This window comes from Canis lupus, chromosome 12 (genome assembly GCF_003254725.2).
Source record: "Canis lupus dingo isolate Sandy chromosome 12, ASM325472v2, whole genome shotgun sequence".
NCBI lineage: Eukaryota > Metazoa > Chordata > Mammalia > Carnivora > Canidae > Canis > Canis lupus.
This window is the reverse complement of record NC_064254.1, coordinates 28,074,707-28,096,621: the sequence shown is the minus strand read 5'-3', so window position 1 is coordinate 28,096,621 and position 21,915 is coordinate 28,074,707. Positions and strand designations below refer to the sequence as shown.

General features: G+C 34.3%; 1 protein-coding gene and 1 long non-coding RNA gene across 2 annotated transcripts in view; one reads left to right on the top strand and one right to left on the bottom strand.

Moving 5' to 3' along the window:
* EYS (eyes shut homolog) overlaps positions 1 to 21,915 on the top strand; it is a 1,522,493-nt gene that overhangs the window by 798,952 nt on the left and 701,626 nt on the right. The window contains exon 23 of the mRNA XM_025419151.3: positions 355 to 2,100. Within this exon, the coding sequence (XP_025274936.3) occupies positions 355 to 2,100 (1,746 nt within the window). The remainder of the gene's footprint in view (positions 1 to 354; positions 2,101 to 21,915) is intronic.
* LOC118350512 (uncharacterized) lies at positions 2,054 to 20,111 on the bottom strand. The gene is made up of 3 exons (XR_004804453.1): positions 20,022 to 20,111; positions 15,656 to 15,762; positions 2,054 to 2,150 (listed from the first exon to the last, which is right to left on the bottom strand). It is a non-coding gene; the product is annotated as an uncharacterized LOC118350512 (long non-coding RNA).

The window sequence follows — 21,915 nt, the reverse complement described above, 5'->3', positions numbered from 1 at the left end:
TGTTCATGGCAGTACTATATTGTCTTGATTACTACAGCTTTGTAGTATAGTTTAACATGATGGCACAAGATACTTCCAGTTTTATTCTTCTTTCCCAAGATTACATAACACAATTTGTTTGACTTTGGCCCTCTTGTGGAATGTGAGTAATAGGAGTCTTTGCATTTAAACAGTTTGTGAAGTTGCTAAATTTACTTACACACTTTCATTATAAATATGATTTACAGAGCTATTTGTCTGCATGTAATGGGTATAAGGTGGCAGAGAAATTTGTAGAAGATTCGGCCCAGGGCATATGTTGTTCATTTTTAAGTCACTTTTTGATTCTTTTTTTTTTCTTTTTGCCCTCTGAAGGTCCAAAACAGACAGGAATTATCAAGCATGATGTTCTCCCAACTACTGGTTTGGCAGCATTAAGTATTGGCATATCTTTTGAAAGCTATTCACTCGAAGAACTGATTTCCACTAGAGAGCTCTCTGCTAAATACGGTCTTCTTTCTTCCACAGATGTTCCCTCTTCTCAATTTCTGAATTTTGGTGTTCATGACCCAGCACAAACTGATTGGGGCAAAACATCTATATCACATATGCCTTTCCAAACTTCAGCAGCCATAACAGGATTCCTTTTCCCCAGTAGGGGAGAGAGGACCCCATTTATCATCTCTCCTTTCATGACAGATGCTATCTATCCTACAGAGTCTTTATTATTTGAAAACAATCAGACTATTGCCTTATCTACTACTGCAATGAGTTCAGTAATTACTGGCATTCCAGGAGCTGATATTAAGTTAAACAGGCACTCATTACTCCCCCGTGGATTCCTGCTCACAACTGCTTCTACAAGTGTACCTCCAGTTGTCTCTAGGGGGGCTCAAGAGGATATTGAAGAATATTCAGCTGTTTCCTTAATTTCAAGAAGAGAGTACTGGAGATTGCTGAGCTCCTCAATGTCTCCCATTTCTCCTGCTAAGATAATTATATCTAAACAGGTAGCCATCTTAAACTCATCAACTCTGCACCAATTCACTACACAAACTTCCATTCCCAGTGAATACCAGGTTATTACTGAAGCATCTAGCAACCAGAGACTCACAAACATCAAATCACAGGCTGCTGATTCTTTAAGTGAATTAAGCCAAACATGTGCAACATGTTCTATGACTGAAATAAAATCCTCTCATGAATTCTCAGATCAAGTTTTGCATAGCAAACAGTCCCACTTTTATGAGACATTCTGGATGAACTCAGCAATATTAGCCAGCTGGTATGCACTAATGGGAATTCAAACTATCACTTCTGGGCATTCGTTTTCTTCTGCTACTGAAATAACGCCATCAGCAGCATTCACAGAACTGTCATCTTTATTTCTTTCTAAAAAGAGTACAAAAATAAGGATTTTATCCTCATCCTTAGAAGAATCCATTACCCTATCAAGTAATTTGGATGTTAATTTATGTTTGGATAAAACTTATTTATCCATTGTCCCATCACAAACTGTCTCCTCAGACCCAATGAATACTGATTTGACTTCAAAACTGACTATTGATGATCCTTTTGTGTCAGAAAACATTTTAAAACTATTGACAATGGGACATTACGATGTAACCGTGGGCCCCACTGAGATATTGAGTCAAGACAATTTATTGGGTGTGCAAGAGAGTAAAGGATCTCATCAACAGTCCAAACTTTACACCCGTGACAGTTCTCTAGATTTTGAATTAAATTTACAAAAGCATCCAGAAACTATACCTTCAAATGACTTTGACAACAACATGCCACCTTATATGTACTCAATGTCTGATTTTTCAGAAGTAACCTCTGATATCGCATTTTATGCAGTTTCAGCAACTCAGTCACTTCCAATACAGGCCTCTTTCCCTGTGTCTGTACTTATGCCAGATTGGACGTATTCTACAGATTATCTGACCTTAACATCTGATTTAAAAGAAGGGCTCAGAACTTCTTCAGAGTGGTCCAAATGGGAACTTCAGCCTAGTGTGCATGACTGGGAATTTCCTGCCACGACCCAGAGACTTTCCATCACTAGATCACTTACTTTGTCTTCACTGGAGTTCATTCCCCTTCAGCTGACGATTTCTGGTGAGTTTCTCAGTTTCAGTTCAGTAAACTTTTAGAAATGAGTTTCTTTTCTGTAGAAAAGAGAAAGAGACTGTTGTGGTCACCAGGTGCTCTAAACAGCCTCTTTGTAATCAGGGTAGCAGCCAGTTCAATGGAGATGGCACCTGCTGTTGTACCTGACACAGATGGTTATTCTTTATGCACTGCCACAAAGGCTACCAGATCAATACAGGAGTATGTTGGAGACGGCTACACTGCTGGCAAGCAATCAGAAACTGAACTAGTTCAATTCATTACAATAGATCTCTCAAAGTTTAGGATTAACTTTTATTATTCTCATTTCTTGAAATAGATTCTTTGTCAGGTGGAACAGAATATAACATACAGTTTCTAACATTTTTTTTCAGTATAGTATATACTGAAATGTATTTTTTAATGGGAAGATGAGGAAATCAAGGGAATTTCATTGTGTGTTGCCATTCTACATAGCGGGGTTTATCATTATGTAATGCAAAGCTGTGATGCTTTTATTATATATAACTCAGAATATAAATTAAATTCATGAACTTTACTTAACAAAAAATTATATAAAAATGAAACAAGATAGTATCTCATGTACAAATTTGAAATCAGTCTTGAAATAATTAATAACTATCCTTACTCTAAAGCATATTAGAAATTATTAGTCTCCTCTACCCTTGTAATTACTGGCAAATTAGGAAACATGGAAAAAAAGTTTAAATAATTGTATTTAGCAAAAAGAGAGGGTATTTTTTTCATTATTTGAAGGAAGTTTTATCCTGTGGAATTTCAAGTGCAATTGTGGCAGTGAAGTTGATTTTCCTTCAATGAGAAGTTTATAGGTTTTGTGTTATATATGCATATTTATAGATTTTTGTGTGTATGTTTAGGTATGTAATTTGTGGCTGGCAATTCAGAAATTCAGAAAAAAACCCAAATCTTATATGTGCTTTATCCAGTGTGATATGATTTTCTTTGCAAAGTTTCTAAAAATAGCAAATTTTAATTACAAACTTAAATGTAGTATTTTCCTTGTGCTTTTATAAGACAATAGTTTGTTGTATAACTGTTAAGACTTATCAACATTACCTAATACATCACTTCTCACATATAAATGAAGCAAAATTACATCTTCTCCTCTTATACAATTGGTCCTATAGCCATCCCTTGGAAATAATCAGGACACAAATTCTCCATTTCCAGGAAATTAAATCCCAAGTTTGCCTTTATGAACAAAACCTTGTCACATTCCATTTTTCCCCTCCCCTCAATACAACTGCAAACACTCTCATGATTTTGACCTTTCCAGTATTCCTACTATTTTCCTCCTTAATTATTTTAGATATGCTAATCAATAATTTACAAGGTACTTGCTGGCATTTTGTTCACCACTCTGTTGGCCAGGGTCAAATCAGAGAATTGATAGTACACTCCAGTTGAGTTCTTGGGGAGAGTTTAATTTTTTTAAAAAAGTATTTACAAAGATATGGCTAAAGCTTAGGGAAAACAATGAGGGATAGTGTGGTTCTGAAGGGACTAGCAACAGCAGAATGTCATTACTACCTTGAGTCCTGAAGGGAAAAAGGAAAGAGCAGTTATCCGGACCCATAAAGAGAAAAGCTACCAGTTTACAGATGCTATAGCATTTAGGGAGACAACACAGCCAATCCAAAGCAAACCAATCAGGAGTAGACCAGGAGATATATTCCCAACTCCATTCTCCTCTTGTCTTCTAGTCTCCTGCAGCTGCTCATCATTGGCCAAATCCATTTAGTAGCTGAAAATTATCTTTAATAACATATCTGCAAATCTATCTAATCTCTTTGTGTAAAGAAAAGGCAGAATAGGCCATAGTAGAATGGCCTGCAGTGCTAAAATCTTGACTAGGTTCCAGGTTCCATGATACTGCCAAAATATAGAATGAGCATGTGACTAATAAAGAGAGAATTTGTACATTTCTAAAGCGAACCACTGAGTACTCTATTATTGCCTCTCTACATGCTACCTCCATCCTAGGAAAGTATAAAAGGTAGAAAGCGTGTAATTTTGGGCTCCCTTGCTCTCTGATGGATTTCTCACTTTTCATGGGTAGCTAAGAGAAAAATGATGCTCCAAGTAATATCTTGTGATAAGCAAAGTGAGAGATCATGGAACAATGACTATCAATATGCTTCTTAGAGTTTTGTTTAACTTCTGAAGTTTATAATTGCTGGTTCTATAATATAATGATATCTATTAAATTGAATTGAAGTTGTCTTGGTCAGCCATCCTCTAAATCAAACCAGTCTTTGTGGTTTTGTTTGATTTATGAAGCAAGTGAAGTTTAAGAGGAAAAAAGGGAAGGGGCACTTGGCTGGCTCAGTCAGTAGAGCATGTGATGAGTTTGAGCCCCACATTGGTTTTAGAGATTACTTAAGGAAATTTTTTTAATTATTTAAAAGAGAGAGAGGAAAAAAGAACATTTTCTAGCAGCTTGGTATTATTTTCCTCTAGCAATATGATTCTCTATTATTTTCTACCAGTTGTTTGAGAAGGATTTAAGAGAGAATAGCCAGAGCTTCCTAATCCAAAGATTTTCTAATTGCATTGGATAACAAAAATAGTGCTAAAATGAAAATTTTATATGAGTTGTATTTATTCCATTCATAGTTATAAAATTCTAAATTTAAAAATTTAATACAGTATTCATAAAATTCTAGTAAGTGGCAAAGGGATATTTTATCTGGAAATAAAAGGGTGAGTCAAAGAAAGATATTCAATAATACAATTTACCACATTATTAGGTAAAAAGATATTGACAATTTATAATTTACTAAGAGTATTTTTTTCTCTTCCTTTTTCTATCCTAAGTGATTTACATTATCTTCACATCTTTTTGGTATCTATTATTATGTCCAAACATAACAAAATATAAATAACTTACAACAATATTCAATGCCATTCTCCAAGTTGAAACATAAGACATAATTCCATTAAACTCATAAGTCAAAATGCCTTATATATGCATGTGCATGTATTTCATACATAACATTTAGAAGATCAAATAGAAAATACATTAATTAAATAACCAAAATACCAAAAGTAAATTAAATGGAGATATGGTGTCTTTATTTGAGTTCTTGAAACTGTGAGTCCTTAATACTAAAGAAGCACTATATTTGAAAACTATAAAGAAATTTCAAACAAATTCAAGTGAGATAATATTTAGAACTTGATCAAGTCATCTTGAGGTCAAAGAGAATAGGGAAATATTGAATAGAAATGGCACTAAGAGTATCATATGTTTATGAAATATATTAAAATAAATTATAATAAAATATGGGTATTATTACAGGGATACAGATACAAAGAAATAGAATAAAAATATATGTGCTAGACTGCATACATAAAAGAGATTTGATAAGAGTTTTCATATTCAACAACTGTGTTGATGCATTTTGTTATCTTGAAAACTCTTTCTCTATATCCTTACACTAGAATAAATTCTTTGAGGACTAACCAGATAAAATTATAAAACATTAAATATGCTAAATCAAATATAAGTTAATATCTATTTCATCTCTAACTGGAAATTTTTAAGACTAAAAACAAAAATATATATAAAAAATTAGTGAAAGGGAATAAAGGGAAAGGAGAGAAAATGAGTGAAAATATCAGTGAGGGTGGCAAAACATGAGACACCTAACTCTGGGAAATGAACAAGGGGTAGTGGTAGAGGAGGTGGACGGGGGGGGTTGGGGTGACTGGGTGATGGGCACTGGGGGGGGCACTTGGCAGGATGAGCACTGGGTGTTATGCTATATGTTGGCAAATTGAACTCCAATAAAAATAATTAAAAAAAAATATAATCATAAGACTAGACCAGATAGTTAACTAAAACAGAAGACCCAGAAACAATTTCAGCATATCTTAAACCCAGCTTCTCAAATAAATTTATATTAATGAAATAAAAAAAATTAAAAAAATAATAAAAGCAAAAATAGAAAATTATAAATAAAATATCAATCGTGGTATATTTTATAGTAGAATAACTAAAATTAATACCCTTTGATTCCAAAAATGGTCATAAACATAGTTAAAGCAAATATCCAAAAATGTATTGCCTCGTGAGATAGACGTGATTATAAACACCCTGTCAAATCAAAGAAGAAAGGCTGACCATTCAAATAGTAAAACACTTTGCTGTACATAGTCAATAAAACTATATTTAAAAAACATCAGAAGCAACCAAAGGTCTCAAATTTAAAATGAGATACAAATTTTATCCATTTGCCAGATTTATTTTTTCCAACTGCAATATTCTGAATTTGTGAAAATACACCACTCTATTGGTAGGTAGGGAAGTATCTTGGCACCATCTTTCTAGAGAAGAACTTGCCACCAGAAATCTTAGAAGTTTTAAAAATAGTATAATCTCAATGTTAGGAAATTATTGTTGATATATCCAAAATTATGTTATTAAATGTTATTAAAATAACAAATATTTGGAAAAGAATGTACCCTAAAATGGTGGTTGTATTAAATAAATATTGGTATTTAATAATACTATTAAGCATAAGTTATAAAATCATATATAATAAATTTGCAAATACATGTGTAATGCACACTACATATATGCATATGAAAGATTCTTCCAAAAACATTAATATTTCTTTCAATACTTATTTTTATTTTTTAAAAGTTTCAAACTGATTATATATTTTTATGATCAATAAAAAATGTTTTTGTAAATATCTGTGTACGGTGAGAAATAAACATTTCAGAAAGTATATTTAATTATTTTACTTATATTAGATCAAGATAAATAAGTTTTTATGAGATCTACAATTGTTCATATAGAAAAGATAGATAATTGCTAATTAGCATTATTACAGTGAAAGAAAAATATTAAAATTATTTTTAAAAATATAAAATATTTTTCTGAAATAATACAGAGATCTTATGTTCAAACATGCCAACCACATTTTTTAAACTGAATTACTATGTAGATGTTGAAATTCTTACTTATATTTCCACAGCATCCTTTATTTTTTAGTAAAATTTTTAAAAGATGAATGGAATTAAAATCACATCATTTTACTCAATATTCAAATGTGTTTTTAACTGAGTACTTTGTGACAGGCACCAGCACGGCTGTGATTTGTTTGCTTATCTATTGTTTTGGTCTTGAAGCACTCAGGTATGAATTATGCCTTTTGAAAACAATCATAACTGTTTCTCATTTCTGTCTACTGGCAAATTTGGAATCATATGTTATCGTCTAAGGTTTGAAATGTCTCATTGTTATGTATCCATTCTACAAACCAGCAAATGTAGAGGAAAAAGTTTCCCCTTGGGGAAAACCACTAAGCACCAAAAGAGATGTCCCCCTTCAGCTGAAACTTGAGACCTTCTACTTCAGCTCCTCAAGTTACCTTACTGCAGAAGGAGCCCTCTAGACCCTGTCCTTTGTGGTCAAAGAAGTGTGTGCACAGAAGACAAAAGCTTCTGTCACAATATTTAGTATTACTTTCGTTCTAATTTACTTGCTTTGTATAAAACAATCCCTTTTAGAAATGACCCACTAATGAACATAACTAGTTCTCCTGCAGATCAAACTTTAACTGCTGACACCTAGCCCACAGATTTTCATCTGAAGTAAAATCCTCACATTTTGTTTCCTGTACATCACCCAGCATCTTTCACAAAGGAGTGCCCTGTGCATTTTGTGTTTTGCTAGTTTGCAGTATTCAAGAATATTCATCATTTGCATTTTATTCCCACTTGTCACTAAAATGGATAGTAACATCAACACTGTATAAAAAATATACTACTATGTACAAAATATAATAGAGTGAATCTAGTTAATAATACAATTTTTTTCATGCATGTTATAATTCTTTGGTTTCAAAACTTCCCTCTCCATTGTTGAATCTTGGGAATTTGACCTTGGGAAAATTAACAGCACAGACCAGAGATTGGCAAGGTATTACCGGCTGGTCAAACCCAGCCCACCACTAGTTTTTCTAAAGAGTTTTACTGGGACCTAGCTATACCCATTGGTTGTGTACTGCCCATGACTGATTTCATACTATGACAGTAAAGTTGAGTAGTTGTGATGGAGACCATATTGTCTACAAAGGTAGAACTTGTTCTTTACAGGAATTTGCCAATTCCTGCAGTAGCACTATATGTGAGGTGTTTATAATGCTCAGGTTAATATAGTTTAGTTTTTTGACCAAGGTATAAATATTAGCCTTGTATGGACTCAGAAAAGTTCATATTTCAGACCTGCTTAATTCCATTATGCTGCCCAAAGTCACAACATCCCTGTCTTCTGTACCATTCTGATGGAGCCCTAGTATAAAGCCACAAACTGTAGTAAATACCCATAATCTCTTTGTGCAGTTTTCAGATCTATGTCCAGGGATGCTTTTTTGTCTTTAATCTGTGTATCTTTACATGGTTTATTTATTATTTTATTTTATTGAGGTTCGATTTGCCAACATATAACACTCAGTGCTCATTCCATCAGCTGCTTTCAAGGGTGTATGAACTGTCACAAAGGCCCTATACTCAGAAGGCCCCCACACTTGGTAGAACTATAGTATATAGGATTTCAGGGAGACTGGAAGGAAGTACAAAGTAAGGGTATTGTGGAAGTAATCTAGTTCCAAAGTAGTGTTAGAATGTAACAAGAAGTGGAATAAAAGCAGCTGAGTTTGTGTCAATGTTCAATTACTTTTTGCTAAGAACGAAATGTATGTACTAGCTCTGAAACATGATTTGTGGAATTTTGATGATGCCACTGAAGAGTTAAATTCTCTTATATTTTCATTTAAAATAGGTATTGCACAGTACAAAGATGAATGGTAAAATATGTGCTAATAATGGAAAATCTTAAATTTTCTTATAATGATGTTAAATAGCAAGTAAAATATATCATGAAAAGATGAAAAGGAGACCACTAAAGAAAGAAAAGCTTTTATTTTAGGACCTTTAATAGAACATTTTCCTTGTTTTTTTTTGGAACAAAAGACCTCGCATTTTCATTTTGCAGTGGGTTCAACAAATTATGTACCTGGCACGGCCTGTGCTACTGCTGTTCTGGAATACTCTTCCCACCTCTGCCAGGCTAATTTAACACGCAGTTTCACGCTCTCCAGTTAACTGCTAGAATCCCTTAGGGTTCATTCTTTTTTTTTTTTTTTTTAAGATTTATTTATTTATTTTTATTTATGATAGACACAGAGAGAAAGAGAGAGGCAGAGACACAGGAGGAGGGAGAAGCAGGCTCCATGCCGGGAGCCTGATGCGGGACTCGATCCTGGGATTCCAGGATCGTGCCCTGGACCAAAGGCAGGCACCAAACTGTTGGGCCACCCAGGGATCCCCCCTTGGGGTTCATTCTTAGACTCCCCCTTCCTTTCTTTCCATACTCTTCACTGTTCTTTTTTTCAATTCTTATTTCTTTATTCCACAATTTGTCATTGGAGATATATCACCTATATTCATGGCTTCAAATATACGCAGATATATAAACTTGCTTCTATCTTTAGACTAACATTTTTGTTAGCAGTCCCTCAAAACTTAAGATAAAATCTTTAACTCTCCAGTATCACAACCTCCATCTCTCTCCCTACCCATACTTTCTTCTCCACTGAATCATTTCTTAAACATGAAATTTATATCCAGCTAGATTTCCAAGCTTCAGCATAAACTTTATTTTATCAAAAGGACTATGAATTTTATCTACAGAGTCCTCTCACCCAGCCTCTTAGTTCACTATTATTACTCCAGTTTAAACTCTCCTTCTCTCTTGTGGACTAATGCAGTACTCTCTAAGATAAGTGACCTATTTCTAGTCTCTATCCTCTCTGATCCCTCCTCCACATTACTTTCAGAGTTGTTTTCCTTATATGATTTGCATTCTTCTGCTTAGAAAGTCACAATGAATCTTCATTTCCTATCAGGAGAGGTTTCAAATCCTAAGCATTCCAACTATAGTATTCGATCTCAATTGTGTCATCTGAAGTCATTCTCTACTATTTATCCCTACCCTATTTTATGACTAACCACTCTCCAATACTGTTGCACAGTTGCCCAGCGCTGCACTTTGGCATTCATTGTCCTTCTTCCTAAATGCCCTCTATCGCCCACTTTGTCAAATTCCTTTCCCGAGGCTCAAATTAAATGCAACCTCCTATTGGAAGATGTTTATAAAAACACTTAAAATTTTATTTTTTCCCTTTATTTTTGCTCCAATAGGTCATTATACATAATTCAGCATCACCATAATTTTGGTCATTTGTTCTGTTAGCTTCCCTCAGTGTATTTATGCTCTTTCAATACAAGAGTCATGTGTTAATAGATACAATGCCTTATCCAAAGCTTTGCCATAATTGGAGGGATCCCAGGGAAGACTATTTTAAAATTAGTCACAAAAATTGTCATCAGTTTATTATAAGTTAGGGAGGCTTAGCTATGAAGGCTGCTATGACTGAAGAAGCATAAGCTGTGGATGTGTAGAAGCTGGAGGGTGGGAGAAAGTACCTTAGAACTGAAAAAATAACATGGCTGAAGTGTCTGGCCCCTCAAGAAGAAGCTGGACCACTTCAATACATGGAATCTCAAGGAATTACCTATTTAATCATGGTTCGAGATGGCTTTGTGTAGGCAAGTGACTCGATACTAGAAGAGTCTAGGCAGCTAGTGAGACATATAAAGATGGGGAGATCATGGTTTATTTCTGAGTTACCAGCCAGCACGGAGCTGGATTCTAGATGCCCAGGGAACAGGATTCAGTTAGAGAACTGACCATTCTTTTTTTTTTTTTTTTTTTTACGATTTTATTTATTTATTTATGAGAGACACAGAGAGACAGGCAGAGACACAGGCAGAGGGAGAAGCAGGCTCCATGCAGGGAGCCAGACAGTGGGACTCGATCCAGGGTCTCCAGGATCACTCCCTGGGCTTAAGGCGGCGCTAAACCGCTGAGCCACCCAGGCTGCCCACAACTGACCATTATTTTTTCTTTCTTTTTTTTTTTAAGATTTATTTATTTATTTATTCATGATAAACATAGAGAGAGAGAGAGAGAGAGAGAGAGAGAGAGAGAGAGAGAGAGAGAGGCAGAGACACAGGTAGAGGGAGAAGCAGGCTCCATGCCGGGAGCCTGACACGGGACTCGATCCCAGGACTCCAGGATCGGCCCTGGGCCAAGGCAGGCGCTGAACCGCTGAGCCCCCCAGGGATCTCTAACTGACCATTCTTGAGGAAGGATCCAGCACAGCTGACATTCAAGGCAAAATATCACACTTCTGCAGCAAGAGGATAGATGAGTGAGGATTGGCATTTGATGCTCTAAGCAGAGGATGTAGGCAGCTTAAATAATCCAGTCCTGTTATCTGAGCCAGTGTTATAGTAAGGCTTAAAGGGGACAGTCACACGAAGGAAATGATTTGGGCAAGAAACAACACAGATATTCAGTGGGCATTTCTGGATATTAGGGAAATGAAGGCAAAGACAAAATTCTTTGTTTTAAGGATAATTATAATAGTAGTAGCTGCAGTTTATTAAATAGCAATTAGTAGGGGATCCCTGGGTGGCGCAGCGGTTTAGCGCCTGCCTTTGGCCCAGGGCACGATCCTGGAGACCCGGGATCGAATCCCACATCGGGGTCCCGGTGCATGGAGCCTGCTTCTCCCTCTGCCTGTGTCTCTGCCTCTCTCTCTCTCTCTCTCTCTCTGTGACTATCATAAATAAATCAAAATTAAAAAAAAATAGCAATTAGTAACTAACAGTGCCCTGGGGTTGAAGATCTAGTCCCTGCACAACTTTGCAGGAAGAGACTATCTTGGCTCAGATCCCTCAGCTAATAAGTGCTTGAGTTGGGATTGAAGTTTGAGTTTGCAAGATCTATATATGATTATTTTTTTAAAAGATTTTATTTATTTATTTATTCATGAGAGACACACACAGAGAGAGACAGGGAGGCAGAGACACAGGCAGAAGGAGCAGGCTCCATGCAGGGAGCCTGATGTGGCAGTCGATCCCAAGTCTCCAGGATCACGCCCTGGGCTGAGGGCGGTGCTAAACCGCTGAGCCACCCGGGGTTCCCTAGATATGATGAATTTTAAGGACAATGTATTGTTCAATGAAGGGAATAGGTTCTGCTTATTCTTCATGTCCTTTGTCTTCACTGGCTCCATGTCCCACGTTTGGACAGATCTCAGCTGAGCCTTCTGGTGAGTGGCATCCCTTACTCCAGGGAGGCCAGGGAAGAATTGAGGAAGGCAAGGGGGTGAGATTTTAAAATTGGTGCCTATGGCCCTCTTTGCCCATTGGTCAGGCCAGTGTATCAAATTCTGCCAATGAGGAGAATTACTTCTCTCTCCACATAGTTTTTCTCAGTTTTATTCACTATTGTCAGCCACTTATACATAGGAGTTTAAAAATATATTTCTGTTGCCTCTCAAATCTATTTATACTTGAAACATGGTGCAGTATGACAAATTGTCACATTTATGAACATCAATCAACAATATTTTGAGATGTTATTTTATGTCAATAATTAAGATATTATTCAAACCCCTTGACAGTGTTATTATCTAAGTTAACAGTGATTAGCATAACATATGTCCTTCCCTAATAACCATATTTCACTCAGCAACACATTTTATTGAGGACTCTATTTATGGTATGACTAATACACTACAAAAAATAACATGTTTCCTGCCCTCCTAGAGCTTAAATTCTAGTAATGAAAGACAGTAAACACTAAGCATAAAGATCCTGTGTTTCTGTATGACATGCTGTGTGTAATAAAGTGTACATAATATAGTTCTAATATATAAAGAGAGTCTGTAAATGTATATCTATATGTATAGACTGTATGCTTAAAAGAAAATAGAGCAGATTTGCAGGGGAGGATATCACAGGTTCTGAGTTGGTGGGTGGGAAACAACAGTATGGTCACATTTGCCTTTGCTGAGGAAGCCAACTTGGAGAAGATGAGAGCTGTGTAGTAGAAGGAGAAAAAATATCCCACAAAGAACAAATAGTCAATGCTGTGTTAAGGTAGGTGTGTGTTTGACATTTTCTATAAACATCAGGGAAGCCAGTGTGGTGAAGCAGGTAAACCAGAGGGAGGCTTTAGAGAATGAAATCAGATAGAGGACAGGACAGAAAGTACAAAATCAGATTCCAAGAATTGGGGGCAATTTAAAGACTTATCTTCTGAGTGAAACAGAAACTTATTCCAGAGGTTTAGACAGACAAGTGACATGATCTCAGTGATCATTCTGGCTGCACTGTGGAGAATTGATTAGTGGGTGGGGATAAGGCAGGCATACAGGCAGGAAGACCAGTTAGAAGGCTAATGCCCTAGTCCAGTTGAGAAATGGCCATAGCTCAGTCCAAGTGTCAGCAGTAACTTGGGAAATGCTCAGATTCAGGATATATATTAAAGGTCACAGGATTTGCTAAAGTATTGGATTAGTTTTATTTATTTTTGTAATCAGTTTTATTAAGCAGCAAAGAGTATCTTAAGCACCCTCTGAAGACAAGGGGAAATTATGTAAACCAATTTTTCCAAACATGCTAAAAATAGGTTTATCTGAAATTTTATCAACCATAAAGCTGTGTCTATAGCAATTCTATTACAATTCAAAAGTCTGATAAGTTTATAATGACTTAGTCCTGATTATGGCCCTAAGGCACAGAAAGACCATATGACTTCTGCATCTGCCATGAATTAACAAGTTACTTTCAGCATGAAATATATGTTTAGTGTTTTGTGTTTATGCTTATTCCTGGAAATTTATTTGTGACTTCATGTTGAATGAAGGAACTCTATACTAACTTATTAATTTAATAAGTCAAGTTATCTGTACCTGGACCATGTGATATTATAACACATATAAATGTCTGTGTATATGTGTTTGCATGTGTGTATTCTTGGGGATGCGCTTGTGTGTTTATATATAACAAGAAGTCAATATAGAGTGGAAATACCTAATGATAAAATATGAACTATTGAGGGAGTAGATGGTAGAATTAGAAAATACTGAAAGAGAAGAAGACAGACGCGAAAGACATGAGATTTGATAACTTTGACTCTGAAATTTTGTAATTTTGACACAAATGCTGGGAAAATGACTATTTTTTGATGAACAGTGCATTAGTTTTTTAGGGCTGCAACAACACTGCAGCACAAATTGGGTGCTTTAAAACAACAGGAATGGGTCACAGTTCTGAAATCTACAAATCTAAACAAGGTGTTGGCAGGGTGTGCTCTTTCTGAAACCACAGAGTAAATTCTTCCTTGCTTCTCTCCAGCTTCCAGTGGTGGCTGTCAACCTTAGTGTTCCTTGGCTTGCAATGACATCATTCCAATTTCTGCCTCTGTTGTCACATGGCATTCCCTTATTTGTCTCACCATTTTCCTGTAAGGACACTCTACCACTCTAAAGCCAAAAGTTGGTTCAGAGTCTTTATACATCTTCAAGAGTCTTTACCTAGATCTTTAAAAATCTTGAGTTATACAATTTCATCATCTTGTAATATGGAAGAAGATTGGTGGAAGATGGACAAATCCTCGAATTCCCATTCTGTGACTTACTATCTCTTTAGCTTTAGTTACCTGCTTTAGCCTCTGTTGTGTATCTGTAAAATGAGGATACCACTAATTTGTGGAGTAATTTTGAGGGTTATATAAATAAGTATATATAAATTCTTGTCACAATGCCACCTAAATGTTAATCTCTCCCTAAACATTTGTTTGTTTAATCCAACTTCACACACTCTATTTCGTTTCTAGATTACTTCCCCAAACACATTTAATACCTGTCTGGTCTTTAAACTTTGGATATTTGGAATCTAAACTTAATACTTGTCCTGAATTTTATCGTTATATACTCTGCCTTTGACTTATTCACTTACTGTTGACAAATTTATCCTACTCTGATGTTTGATTTCTAGATGTAGCCACAGTCTTGTGTGTCTCTTGATTTTAAATCTGTAGCTACAGTTCAGCTAGGATTTCTAATCCTTCCCTAGGTCTATTTAATTCCTGTGTACTTCTAAATATGTGTCAGTTACAGAAGATTCAATAGCTGATGCTCCGAAACAGTTCTTACCAACTTCTCTGGGGTCCCTAAATTTCATATAGGAATCTCTCTTTCTTCCTCAGATTCTGACTTACTGTCCTGCATTCACAACTTGATAGTACATAATGTCTAACCACTATATTCTCAACTTTGAATCACAACATCACAACTTTGAAGTGTAGAAACCACATTAATTCCCATATTCCTATGGTCTCTCTCTGCTTACTTATGGATTCTTCCCTTTGCTCTAAACTTACCATGATTTTTGCTTTCTAAGGGCAATTTATGACTAAAAAAACCAGATATGATTCAATCCAGATTTGCAAACGGGCAAAATTCTATATATAATTTGGGAACTTCAGATAATCAGGTGCAACTCTTGATTTAAGATTATAACATGCTTTATTTTTCTACTTGATTTTCAATCTATGTCTTTATTTTGAGTCAAGTTACTCTAAGTAGCTTACCATTTTGCTTAGGCTTCTGGATAATTTTTTATTTCCTCTTGTGTTTTTTCATTTCTTCTTTTGATACCAGTGCTACTGTCACTTCTTACAGCAATCCGATGAGCATTCTATAATGGAAGGGAATAAAGTAAAGTTGTATTTTATCATTTGGACAGCTGAAATCAATAAGAGTGAAATTTTGTTCTTTTAGAACATTTAATATTTACACCTGAAGGTATATAACTATCATGGTTTCTACTTGGAAAGCCTTAATTAAAAAAGAAAAGAAAAGGAAAGAAGAGAAAAAAAAAGAAAAGGAAAGAAAAGAAAAGGAAAGAAAAGAAAAGGAAAGAAAAGAAAAGAAAAAAAAGAAAAGAAAAGAAAAGAAAAGAAAAGAAAAGAAAAGAAAGAAAAGAAAAGAAAAGAAAGAAAAAGCCTTAATTTTAAAAGAACAATAGGGCCGATACATAACTTACATATTTTTCACAAACAGGCTAGAGAAAAGCCCCCCAATTTTATGCTCATTTAATTATTAAAAGCACAAGAGATAAATAATGTCAGTTTTGATTTCACAAAATCAAAGTAGAAACTAAAACATGCATGTAAAGGATTTGTACTTTTTAAATTAATGCCCCATAGAAATTAGAATACTGCTTTCTATAGTGTCCTTACCACAGTGTGGGGGGTTTCAGATTTAGGCTCTGTAGTCATGCTAATTCCAAATCTACCTAGTGTGATTTTAGGAATACTTAACTACTCCCTGCCTTACCTTACTTCCTTTAAAATGGGAATGATAATCATAACCACTGCATAGAGCTCTTATAAAGATTAAACTAGACCATGCTATGTTTCATGCTGTGCTTAACAAAGGATCTGAAGATAGTGAGCCTAGACAAACCATAGCTGTCATTATCTTAACAGAAAATCAATAAAAGTATAAAACAAATTCTCTGTTAAAATATTTGTTCAAATTCAGAGGCAAAAAAAATAGATAGTGAAGAAAATCTGTCCACAGTTGGCATGGTAAAGAAAGAGAATTTATGTATATCTCCTGATAATCCCTAGAGTTGCTATGCTTCTCAACCCTGCTTGTGTCATATAGTCTCAGCAAGGAAGATTAGGTGTCTAATACAAACACAGAAGATTGGAGTGTTTCTTTCTGAGTTGACCATATTTCAAGACAGAGACTGTGGTAGACACTACTAATGATTAAAACAAGGGAAACTAAGTAAATAATAGTTGAGAAAGTATGTGACCCAAAAATGAAATTTTCACAAAAATACTATGTTAATTTTTTGAGCATCCAAAAGTACTTTCCAAATGAAAAGAATATAGGCAAAATAAGTTCCTACATTAAGTAGAAAAGGCAGTATTAGAAGTAACAGCCATTAAATGAGGAAGCAATTACAACCTTTGTAGTGACAATTCATTAATCAGCTATTCTTATCCCCTATGAAAAAACAGAAATAAGAAAACAAATTATTTCTAAATCATCCCCACTTCTTATTCATCACCAAAATATTTGTTACAGATTTATTTATATTAATATATAATTTATAATATAAATTTACAATATAAATTATATATTAATATATATAAATTATATATTTGCTGCAGATTTATATATAAATATATAAATTATATATTTGTTGCAGATTTATATAGATATAAATTCAGTACTGTAAAAAATAGGAATATTTCTATAAATTATAATTTCTCTAAGAAAGTCAGATAACTGTATTTCTAGTTTATTAATTTGGTTCTGATTGTATTTCCTAGTGATAGAAATCAATGTCAATCCATTTTTTTCCATTTAGTGCCTTTCAAAAAAAATATGGAGAGATGTCATATTAATGACAAGCCAGAAATCACTAAATCAAAAGCAAAAAATTAAATTCGTATTAATATTATTTTATTTATTTTACCATAGAGGTAATATCAGGATTCCAACTTTTAAAATTTTAAATATTTGTGTACCTAGACTTTGAAAAGAACCACTAATAGTAAGGATAAAAATAAAACATAAAATTATACTTTAATATAAGTGACTTCTCTAGGACAGAACTAATGTTTAAACATAGTACATGTTTTAGAGGAATTTTTTTTTCTTTTTAAGTTATATGTAATTGGGGATGTGGCTGAGAGTAATTTCATGTGCTCTATGTGTCCAAATTTTAATAAGATCAATTTGCTTTTAATAAATGTGTAAGTAAAACCACATTTATTGGGATTTGAACTTGTTTGAGAGATTCTTCTTTTTTTTTTTTAACCTGAATCTTTCTCACAGAGAGGGCTATTTGACACCTTTATCCTTTTATATATGATTTCTATTCAAAACTTTCTATTTAGTATTATCAATTTTTTTTCAAAAAAAAATGCTTAATGGCTAGTAATACATCAACCATGCTAAGACCCATGACTTGATGGTGCTTTGAAATATTTTGTTTGTACTAAAGTGTCTATTACCTTTCAAAGCTAACTTGGAGTTATTTCTTGGGGGAATTTATATCTTAGCACTTACAGATTTTCTAGAAAGGGGGATCTAGATTTAACTAGTAAATTTAAGTCCCTAGTCTCCTCACTTTGAAACCTGCCCTCTTCCTACATGATTAATTTGAATTCAACTCAAAGCAAATTTTCTCAAAGATATTTTGAAAATATATTTTTGAAAATGTTGGCATTTGAAACAGATTTAAGCTCCTTAGCATTTTTGATATCTACTTGCCTTGGTATGAAACAAATTTAGGTAAGGAGATTGAAGAGGCATGAGAGTCCTAGGGGAAAAAAAATAATTGGTTCCCATAAGAAGGATAAGTATTCCAGTCTATCTACTTTACCTTTGGAAATGTCATTTTAAGCCAAAGTCTTAGTTCTTATGCCATCTATTCTATTTGCTACCTATTAAAATATTGTTATGCTTTCAAGAAAGAACATTTATGCTTTTCAAATATTGTTACTTAGCATACTTCTTGTTCAGAAAAAATAATGTAATTCTAAAAACAAGGGGAAAAAATGAAAGTATTCTATTCAGGTCCTACTAATCTTCACAAGTGAATATCTGCTTTAGACCTGGTCACATTTAACTTGAGGCAAGTACAGAGAAATTGGCATAAATTATAAATTCAGTTCAAATTTGAGAATTAGGGGTATGTGGGTGGCTCAGTAGGTTAAGTGTCTGACTCTTGGTTTTGGCTCAGGTCATGATCTCAAGGGTCATGAGATCTAGCCTCTAAGGAACAGAATAGAGAATCCAGAAGTGAACCTTCAACTTTATGGTCAGCTAATATTTGACAAAGGAGGAAAGACTCTCCACTGGAAAAAAGACAGTCTCTTCAATAAATGGTGCTGGGAAAATTGGACATTCACAAGCAGAAGAATGAAACTAGACCACTCTCTTGCACCATACACAAAGGTTATATGTTATTTAAAAACACTTTTAGCCATTTTCCTGCAAAACTAGTACCTAATGTATATTAAGGATTTTCTGTGTGGCAGGAGTAAGCTAAACACAATGATTTTAACTTCTCAGTTTATCTTCACAGTAATTGTTCAAGGTCCTGTGGTAACCTAAAACAAGCCAATGTAATAGTCGCTCTGTGATGGCAAGACCTTTGGTACAGAATCTTTACAATGCCCCTTCTTCTCTTACAGATGTATGCTTATAATTATGTGTAATTGTTATTTGCCTTCAGTACACACAAGAAAATGAGCTGTTTACAAGACTTGTGTCTCATTTTTGTGTCCTTAGTATTGAGCACAGAAGTATATATTCAATATAAATTTGATTCATTTTTTGTACCCGAAAATGCATGTTTTTGTGATAAACTTTGTGCTACAAGAAATTGGATTTAGGTTTGGAAACTTGAGTTCTATTCCAGTTTCCCTTAAATTACTCTGAGATTATGTGCAACTTTCTTTTTATGCACAACCCACTAACTTCAGCTTCTTGTGACAAAGTGAAAAACTGAATAAGATTTTCTCTGATTATAAACTCTATGAGCACTGGGTGTTGTATGTAAGTGATAAATACCTAAATTCTACACCAGAACTAATATCACACTGTATGTCAACTACCTGGAACTTAAAAACTTGAAAAAAAAAAGTAAACTTTTTATGGGCCATTTTCTACATTATAAAATTATTGTATTTTAACCTGTTTCAAATTGGAGCTTTCACACTGACTCAAGTTTTAGAAATGTGACAAAAATCAAATGGTCATTTTTCCAGTGCATCTCAATATGTGGTTAGCTATTCTTTGTAAGTATTTTTAATTAGATGAAATGTGACGTTAAAAATAATTTCATCTATTTATACAAGTAACTTCCAGTATGAAACTCATAGTATTTATTCCTTAGTTCATTTGTCTTAAACTGTAATTGATAAGTACCTATGTTAAAGAGAAGTACTACTATTTGTTTACTATTCATTTCTTTCAGGAACACAGCCAGCAATTGAAATACCCATACTTCTTTCTTCTGTTTCCTTAGAAATGGTTTCTATAGCAACTGAGTATATTGAGCTGGATACCCAAGGAATGCCACATAATGTGTGTGCATTTGCACTGAAAAACGGTCTTTACATGATCTTTTATTTTTCAGCTTAAAAATAATATCAAGTCAGTCGGAACTCTTTTGTAATAAGTACATAAAATACTACACTGAACAATGAAGTAAAATTTTTATTTATTTCTTTAATCTCAATTAAGTAAATAACTCAAGCCAGTCACATCATTTTTAATCCATAAATGTTCTCATACTTTACATCTTTGATATCAATTTCAGAAATAGTGCTAAATTATTATGTGAAAGTTATTACTTTCAATACAAACCCTCATTGTGGTTAACAACATAAGACCCAAATATAATGTCTTATGCATGTGCATATTGCATTTTTAGACAAATAATCTTTTAAATAATTAATAATGCTCATGGTATAAATTAATAAATATTGTGTGACACTGTATTTAAATGATCTTCTGGAACTAGTATGATGCATGGCACTTTGAAATCATTTTTTCCTATAATAAAATATACACAACTAGGTGAGGTTTTATAGAAATGATTGTAATTTAAAACAAAATATAAGTACTTTAATTTAGACAATAAAAAAGAACTCCATTTCATAAATGATACAGTGTCTATTTGTGGTCTGTGCTGTACTTCTTTTGTTTTTATTCAGTCATCTTTCAGCACTGATCTCTTCATCTGTTTCTATTCTGGATCTACTTTGTGATTTCTCCTCACATTTCCCAAAAACTTTTACTTTCTCTTCAAATATATCAATAGTTGTCTGTATATGCTCAGAAGAAAGGCTTTTCTTCTCATGCCAGAGTTATTGTCCTTGACGTCATAGCTGTTTTCTGAATTTAAAATGGCTTTCATCCTCAAATTTTGCTGAAGTCTTATTTTTGTTTCAAGGCTTGGCAAAACTCCATTTCTCCAAAGAGCCACCCTTACTGTCTCTCACTTTCTGACCCCCGATGGAATTAATCCTCATATTTTTTTAGAAGTAACTATGTCTCTCTGTGGTCTTCTATAATATTCATTTTCACATGTGATTTATTCCCCTGCAAACTTTCTATTTCATGCCTTTATTCCTCCACAGCACCCCACTGAGTAAATTGAATCAGCATCCAACAAAGAGTTTCTGAACTGGATTGAATTGACTATCCTGAGGAAATCATTTTGTTATTCCTATGCCAATGGCTAACTTTTGCACTGATGTAGGGAGTGTCTCTTATTAGTGATTGATATTGTGTTCAAATGCTTAGAAACTTGAAAAAAACATTAGAAGCTATTTTTAAAACTATTGGATTTGTCTAAGGGAAGGTCTTGGCACTTGCTCACCAATTTACCCCTCTCTTTGGATGCTACTTCTTGGTCATTTTTGCAGGCTCATCCTCCTTCACTTGATCTATCTTTTTTAGGCCTTCTCAGTCATGGGAGAACTAAGGTCTTTGCTCTGTACATATTTCTTGAACAATCTGCTTTCCAGCCTCATCGGATCTTTGCTGGGACTGCTGTTTTCTGATGGCTCTTTCCCAACTTCACAATGTTCTAATGATTAATACAACCTGAAGGCTTGAAGACAGTCCTGTAGAGATCTCTGGAGGTCTTGTGCAGCTCTCTTCTCTTCGGTACTGTGCCTGGTTAATTCTAGCCTTCTTAGCCTCCCTTAATTTTCAATTCTGTCTTCTCAACTCATGGATAATGCCATGGCTGGATTACTCTCTCACACCTTATGCTAAAGTCTAAAGACTCTATGTAGTATGATGGACTAAT